The sequence below is a fragment of the Poecilia reticulata genome, linkage group LG13 (assembly GCF_000633615.1).
Source record: "Poecilia reticulata strain Guanapo linkage group LG13, Guppy_female_1.0+MT, whole genome shotgun sequence".
NCBI classification, from domain to species: domain Eukaryota; kingdom Metazoa; phylum Chordata; class Actinopteri; order Cyprinodontiformes; family Poeciliidae; genus Poecilia; species Poecilia reticulata.
Window position 1 is genome coordinate 1,982,208 of NC_024343.1, and position 8,286 is coordinate 1,990,493.

An 8,286-nucleotide genomic window follows, 5' to 3' on the forward strand; every position below is an offset into this window, starting at 1 on the left:
CAGCTTCTCTTCCTGATCACAAGTGTTGACTAACAACTGAAATCAGAAGTGACTCAGGGACCAGAGATTTGACTGGACAGAGGGTTGGCCGCTTCGGTCCCCAGCTGTCTGTACTGACATTCACAGCACAAAGTGTTGCTAAGTGTCCGCTGCCGCTCCGCAGATAAACTACTGATAAATGACAGTTACGGTCTCCTCGGCTGGTGTATGAAGCAATTAGTTAACAGGCCATATGAAACTAACTTTAGAATTAGAATTTTAGATAATGTCACTATTTATTTATGGAAAAAAAGAAGTTGAAAAACTGACCTTCTTTATACTTTCTCTTCCCAATTATGCTTTATTTTGGATTGGTCTACTACATAAAGTTCCATTAAAGGGGCACTATTATGTATTTTCGGCACAAGGTGCCATTTCATAGCATAATCAAGTAACTATGTTAACTTCGGTTGTTATAAAAATGACACATCAAATATGACCTAAAAGAAATTTGACTTCCTCTGTCTTTGCTTCCGTCTCTTTAAAAACTCCTGCTCTTTCTGAAACTCGGCCCTCAGGAAGTCATCACAACATAGCTCCTCTATTAACCCTTTGACAACATTTTTATCAGTGTTTCACTGAGAAGTAGCTCGTATAATGAGCTTGGAAGATGTGCAATTCCACCAGGTGTTTGCTAATTGCTGCTGGCTAGTCTGAAGGAGCTGAGTGAGGGAGTCAAGGGACAGGGTTGCTCTGTGAGGCGGAAGCTCAAAAACTTGTAAACTGCAGCTCGGAGGAGGAGCTTTGTCTCGAAGGTGGAGCTARGTTCCCCCAGGCGTTTTGAACAGCTGAATGGTTGCCACGGGAGATTAAAGGATTTCTCAAATATGCAGAATCAAGCCAACACTCCAGGTATGTTTTTGRTGATTATAACATGACATAAAACTTCAAAAAGTTGATTTTACATAAAACTGCCCCTTTAAAATATATTCAAGCTTTTGTTTGTAGCATAACAAAACGCATAGAACCTCAAAGGGTTTCAATATTTTTGCAAACCTAAAGCATCCAAAGAAGACAAAAAAAAACAAACAAACAAAAAAACAGAACTAGTAGGGTTGTGAGGAAACAGTTGAGTGTGAATTACAGGGTGGTGGAAACAGGGTGTGAACCAAGACAAAGAAGAGTTACCTTGAAATGAAGGTTGTGAAGTGGTGTTGACAGCAGAGTGCTGGGAGGCAGTGGGAATGGACACAGAGGCGGGGAGAGGTGGTGAGGAAGTGAATGATGGCTGAGTCGGGGCTTGAGAGGGGAAGTGCAAAGTGGAGGAAGGGAAAGTGTTTACAGGGCCCTGAACAAAGTCACTAAACTCCTCGTCGTCCTCAACGACGTCYTGAGCGGCGACGGAGGATGGAGGCTGGGCATGGACCTGAGAGGAGAGGCCAAAGGCGGCGGTGGGAGAGAAGGAAGAGGAGGAGGACGGAGGGAAGGAKGCGGGGGTGTCTATGGGCCCCTGAAAGTCACTAAACTCGTCAGTGTCCTCGGAGAAAGCTGGGGGGAGGGAATGAGTGGTGACAGGCGGGTGTGATGGCGATGACTCTGCAAAACGGAGACATAATGAAGACGGCAAAAAMAACACACACACACAACGATGGAGAATGAATTACAGAGGCTGTGAAGGGGGGAGTCAATGTTACGTGAGAAAAATTAAGCAAAATTTAACCAAAAGATAGTCAATATTTTATTATACMTTTTTAGATTTTGCTTAACCATATAAAGATATTATGTGTGTGCCTTAACAGCATCTTAAAGTGGTTGCCATGGGAGATTACAGGATWAAAGGTGCACAGTGTAACTTGTATAAAATATGTTTTTGTTTAAACGGTCCCTATGTTGTGACAGTGTGTTGAGCTCCTCCTGAGCTGCCTACGCATCTSAAACAACGCATAACACACTGCTGACCAAAAACAACCAATCAGAGCTAGGAGGAGGGTCTTAGAACTGTCAATCCCCCTCATGTACTCACTGTACATGTACACGACACGCAAATGGCAGCAAAACAATTCACTGTTACAGGAAAACCGTTTATTCATCATCATGAGTGGCCATGCCAACTAGCCTTAGCTAAGACCCGCCTTCTGGCTCTGATTGGTTGTTTCTAGTCAGCACTGGGAGAAGGCAGAGGAGTAAAAAAGTTTTTCGCAGATTATTCATTTTATAACATACTGTCACGACATAGTGACAGTTTCAACAAACGTGTAACAAAATATTTTTTTATAAAAGTGACATACTGCAGCTTTGTCTTTTGATGATTTTTTTAAAATCATCTTGTAATAAAAACAAATGTGTTTTTATTACAAGATAATAAAACTGGTTGGAAGAATCACCAACCAGTTGGTGATTCTTCACCAACCAGTTGGTGATTCTTCCACCAACAACTGGTCACACAACTGAAAATATATGGAATATGCTCCATAAATGCAGCAGAAAGTGGCTCAATTCTTACTAACAGCAAGAATTGTATGAGCAATTTGCTAATGGCTAAAACGGTATCCAGAGTATAATTGGATGTGTATGCATAATTCAAAAACAAAAGTTCAAAYATATCATTAAATGCCCCAAAGTWATGTAACTGTTAATAAAAAATGGATTTACTTAAGAAGAGTGGAAGTGAGATCTAAAAACAGAAGTCTGAATTAAAACCACGACGACAATAAGACTGACAGGAATTCTGAAAAAATAAGACGTATATTATGGGTCAAATACGGTGSAACCATGGATCAATTTTCAGACTGAAAGTCACATCCCTGACTACAACAAACAGTTCCTTTAAGCTATGAACTAAAATAGGAGTAAAGTGTCAGGAACTCCATGAACAGATTGATGGTGAAGCTACCTGGCTTCTTGGTCTGTGACGAAGGAGTCGGGTGCATTTTAGCGTCCCTGCTGAACCCGTCCAAGTTGCCTTTGATGGCTTCCAAAGCGTCGTCCCGACTCTTCTCCCCTGTCTGAGCGCAAACCAAGAAGAGAGTTACACAAAGTTAATCTGAGGCCTGGAAACTGTATAAAAACAAAAGGTGACATTGGGAGGGAATCACCTTGGGCTTGACGCTGCTAAGCAGCCTCAGCTTCTGCTTTTGCTCCTCAAACTGTCTTCTCTTTCTGTCCTCCTCCAGCATCTTCTGCTGCTGCTCCAGACGTTTTCTGAAACAAAAACACAGGAAGTTTAATGGGACGCTGAATTTTAAAGGTATAACGCTATTAAAGAAGGGAATGACGTAAGATGTTAGTTTTAGAGATGTACCGATCCCATATTAATAGTTGTATCGGTACCAAAAATTTGTTATGGCAACAGATCTACACATGAACAACCTCTTACTTAATTTCGCTAACATTTTTTGTTTCAGTTTTAATACAAAATTTTACAACAGATTTATTTCAGAGTGTTAATATTTTAAGTTGCAGTTATATTTTTCTTTTCGGTCATATTTTAAGTCATCATCGCTTCAGCCCCATACCTGTAATAAAAACAGAACATATGAAAGCTGATGCGGTAATGAGGAAGCAGAAACAACATGTTAGCATGTAGCTTACTGATGCTCCTCGGCCATCTGTTTCTGCATGTCAGCTGTGTACTGGGGTCCAGCTGGTCTCATGCCCATGAACTGGGGCTGACCTAAAAATGGCATCCCGGGGGTCTGCATCCCGATTGCCATCCCACCCTGAACAAAAACACACACACACAAACATTGAAAGCAGTACAAACATTTCATTAGCTTTCCTTCTGTCACGGCCTTTTTATTTTACATTAAATGGCCTCATAAAGGGAAAGGAAAAAATTTAATTTACACATTCTTACAAATGTAACATATTCTCAATAACATCTTCAGAAGATGTTACTGAAAAAAAATCTGTTAATAGAATATTAGTCTATTAAAAATACCTTTTCTTAAAGGGGCATTACTATGTCAAACCGGCTTTTTTGAGTTTTACATCATGTTATAATTTTATTCCCTCATTAAAACATACCTGGAGTGTTGCTTTGATTCTTTCATAGATGTTTGAGAAATCCCTGTAATCTCCATGGCAACCATTTAGCTAGGTGAACCTAGTGACGCCTCAGAGCCGCAGTTTCCAAGCTTCGGAGTTTCCCCTTTCCTGCTACTCCTATTACACTCAGCTCCATCAGACTAGCCAACATCAATTAGCAAACTAATTGGAACTGCACATCTGCTGAGCTCATTATGAGCTACTTCTCAGTGAAATGCTGGTAAAAACGTTGTTAAAAAGTTAATAGAAGAGTGATGATGTCATGACTTCCTGAAGGCAGAGGTTCAGAGAGAGCAAGAGCTTCTTACAGAGACAGAGGTAAAATTTGAAGGCTTTATATTTCTTTTACATCGTATTTGATTATATAGCATTTTTATTGCAACTGAAGATAACATAGTTACTTCACTGTYCTTTAAAACAACACACTATGCCTGGAAAACACATAATACTGCCCCTTTAAATAAAAATCAGAAACTCAAGTACGAAATAAAGGGAGGCTGACCTGCATTTGAATGGCACCGGGGGGCATCTGCCCCCCAAAGTTCATTCCCATCATTCCCTGCATGTTGGGCTGCATGACAGGAACCATGGGGAAGCCCTGCTGTGGCTGCKGCTGCTGCTGCGGCATCGGGACCATTCCTGTGGGAGACAGACAAACAGCATGCCAAGCTGCTGGACATGTCATCGTAGACAACTAGTGTCCGGTTCAAAGAACACAACGCGACAGGTCACAGAAAGAACAGTCTGCCATGTTCCAAGATCATTTGATCTCGCTAAAAAAAACCACGTTTTCGAGAACAGCTKAGAACACACAAAGAGACACAAGAACAACCGAATCAGTGTTTCTGGTGACTACARCGACARCTTGGAGCAAAACAAGAAGAGTTGGACGGAGGTGGGGAGAGAGGGGGGGATTTGGGAAAGTGTGTGTTCAAGTTCACAGATGCTGTGCAAGCTGACAAACATTACTGAGCAGGAGCTCCCCCCCGGCCCCCCCAACCCACAGAGATGAGTCACCATGTTAAGACTCAACTGGGCTGAATAAATGGTTGTTGAAGAGGCCGTTCACATTCTAATTTGTCTGACTGAAATGACATGGGTGAAGGGAGCAGGGGAGACGCCTGTCCCGGTGGCGCGCTAATGGCTTATCAGGGGGTTTACGTCGAGATCGACGCTCTAAATGACACGAGTCTGTGCTGTTAGGTGACAGCACATCTGATTGTTCACAGATAAGTGGCAAGATTAACGTTCTGTGGTGACGATAAACTCTCGTTAGGAGGAAAGACGAGAACGAAAAGCGGTGAAGCAGAAACACACCCGCAACCGACCATTAATTCAGTCATTGATTATTCTGACGATTAATCAGATAAAGTGTTGGATATTTTTTTATGCAATATTAGAAATGATTTTAAAAGATGCAAATAAAGAAATGAACCAATTCCTTTTTTAAATAAGAAAAGAAACATTTTATCGCTTCAAATGCAAAAACAGCATTCCTATAGTGAATGCTTGTTTGTTTGTAACAAAGAATGCAAGGCTCATGTATCTTTTAGGAAGTTATCAGATTAAAAACATTCATACATCGATGCCTTTAGAATAACTTACCTTGCGGTGGTCCCAGGCCCCCACCGACAGGATACATAAAGCTTGAGAAACAAAGAAGAAAAACAGAGATGAGGAGATTTTAAGCATCTCTTAGATAAAAATAATGTTGGACATATAGACTACGGCAGCACAGAAATGGGCTTCCTACAAATTTGTGTTGACATTAGTATTATTGAAATCGGGGTCCATTTCTACATTTATTTCCCCAATACATTTGTTGGAATCATAGGTCATTTTTAAGCAAGCTGGTAGCAAGGTTCGGATTTTATGTTTTTTCTACTTCAAAGAAGGAACCAGACAAACTGAGATGAACACGTCACATGCTGACAAATCAAGACTTTTTTCTCATAATTTTAAAACGTTCTGGTAAAATTTTGTTTTTATTCTGCCAATACTATGACTAATGACTCGTAATTAAATAAAACCTCTCACAGCCGACATGCAACTCGCAGAAGGGATGAATGAGATAAAATCCACTTTAAATTTTTTTTTTTTTTAAATACAGACATTTGTGATTTCTTGTTTAGAAAGTGAGAAAAAAATGGATTAAAATTGGAAATCAGATGCGATGCGTCTCCACTACAGATGTGAGCAACACTTTGTTGATATGATGTTAATGCTGAAAAAAAAACACAATTTCATAAGTGCTGTGTTTCCGTTCAATAGAAAACGCAATTAAAATCACACATGAATAAGTTTGTTCTCGCAATAAGTCATACAAAAAACCACATCGCCGCTATCCCCCTCCTACCACTTCCTGCCATCTTGTCAATTCCACCAGTAGTAACATCCACTTGTTGATCAAGTGCCAATAAAAGTGYTTTCATTGCAGTTGGGCATAATACACTTGTTAAAATACAGCCAGAAAAAAAACTCATTCTGTCGCTAAGACTTTATATTGACTTTTTTTTTTTATTGTAGTTTTTAAATGAATTTGTTTCATTATTCCAATTTTCGCAATTATGTGGTCAACATAAACGCAGCTGTGTGTCCATGTCACAGAGACCGGCGCCCCTAGAGGGGGAACAGTGTGACGAGAGCAGCTGAGAGAAAGGGCAATAAATCAGAAGTCATTCAAAGTGAAATGCTGAGTTTATGAAGCTAGAGAAGAATCTCTGTCCTCAAGTGTCCAGACAGGATTACCTGGAACCACCATGTGCTRCAAGACCAACTGCTAGCTTGTTACACAAACCCAAAAGAGCTAAAAAATTTTAAAAAATAAAAAAAGACAAATTGATCCTTTTAACTCTGGGCCTGAGGGTTAAGTTTTCCATTACGAAGCCTTTTAAACCGTAAATAGTTGCAGCAGAACATACAGTAGAGTAACAAGAGCAATGAGGGAACTCAGCAGCCTGGAGTTAGCTTAGCATCCCCAGGCGTTTTGGAGGCCGTCACTGGGCTTTTGGACAGACAAACAAGCCTTTAAAAAAATAATAGGAGGAAATCTCTCCAAGTCGGCTAAGCCTCCCACTTTACCAGAGCCAAACTAAACAAGCCTTCAGCTATTTGTCAAAGAACTTTTTGCCACTCTCTTTTTCTTCAGGCTGAAAGCAGCCAGGCAGGAATACATAAAGACAACCAGGAGGAGCTCCAGCTAAGCCAGCCAACATTTACTTTAGATCAGCAGAGCAAAACAATATCAAGTAGAATCAAATCACATTAAATGAGTATTAAAAGGGTCTACGTTTTTTATATACATCTTATTGCTTATTGCATCTGATAGGAGAAGCAATAAGAAACAATTTGCATCAGAAACTGATATTCACTGCGATTGTGTTCATAACTTTATTACTTTGCTCCCAAAAGGGCCAAAAAATTAGGTTACATTCAGTAGGGCTGGGAAGATTCTTGGATAAGCAGCCCCACTTACATAAACTAGAGCTGACGGAGAATGAGAAACGATGCAGGCCATCAAATGTTACTTTAGTTGTAGATCATTCAATCAGTTATTCTGATGATTAATCAGATAACAAAAATGGCACATTTCACCTATTTTTCATTTTACCACGCAAKTATTTTTTATGCAATATTGGAAATACTTTAAAAGATGCAAATAAATAATTGCATTCTTTTTTAAAATAAGAAATAAAACATTTTATTGCAACATAAAATGCATTTAACATAGCATTGTTTTACTGTACGCTTTATCGTTTGTATCAAATTACGCAACTGCAGCTAAAACGACACTAATCACATGAGCTTGACATAACATCAGTACACTGTTGACTATTTTTTAGATTAATCAATTAGTAATTGGATTGTAAAGATTATCCAAAATGCAAATTTGATATATTTTTTGTCTTAAGTGCTCTTCTGACAATGTTGTTCTTTCAGAAATGTGATTTTTTTCTAAGAGTTTGTATACTGCAGTTAACAGTGAATCGATTACTAAATTAGTCGATGATTAATTGTTTCAGCCATGAAACGATTTAGAGGTAAACTAAGAGTAGGACGTGATAATGTCAGTGAGGATGCCTCACTCTGACGGGTTTCCAGGGTCAACATGCTCCCTGGAAGAGCTGCAGCTTGAGGAGGCTTTTTCTAAGAGCACAACAGCAAATAACAGGCCCTGGCTGAGCAGATTAACATGGGAGGGGATAAGCAGCTACAGCAGCTGTGACACTGAGCAGACTCATGGATCACAGAAAAAAAAAA

At 39.8% G+C, this 8,286-nt stretch overlaps 1 protein-coding gene across 9 annotated transcripts in view; it reads right to left on the reverse strand.

The window, feature by feature from the left end:
* The window catches only part of synrg (synergin, gamma), a 45,590-nt gene extending 39,922 nt beyond the window's left edge, over nucleotides 1–5,668 (reverse strand). For 5 of the 9 annotated variants that reach the window (XM_008424924.1, XM_008424923.1, XM_008424921.1 and 2 more), the window contains exons 1-6: nucleotides 5,632–5,668; nucleotides 4,529–4,665; nucleotides 3,571–3,698; nucleotides 3,075–3,180; nucleotides 2,873–2,984; nucleotides 1,168–1,575 (exon numbers count right to left, since the gene is read on the reverse strand). In XM_008424924.1, the coding sequence (XP_008423146.1) occupies nucleotides 1,168–1,575; nucleotides 2,873–2,984; nucleotides 3,075–3,180; nucleotides 3,571–3,698; nucleotides 4,529–4,665; nucleotides 5,632–5,668 (928 nt within the window). The remainder of the gene's footprint in view (nucleotides 1–1,167; nucleotides 1,576–2,872; nucleotides 2,985–3,074; nucleotides 3,181–3,570; nucleotides 3,699–4,528; nucleotides 4,666–5,631) is intronic. The other 4 variants (XM_008424927.1, XM_008424926.1, XM_008424925.1 and 1 more) reach the window with 1 other exon arrangement.
* Nucleotides 5,669–8,286: the final 2,618 nt, after the last annotated feature.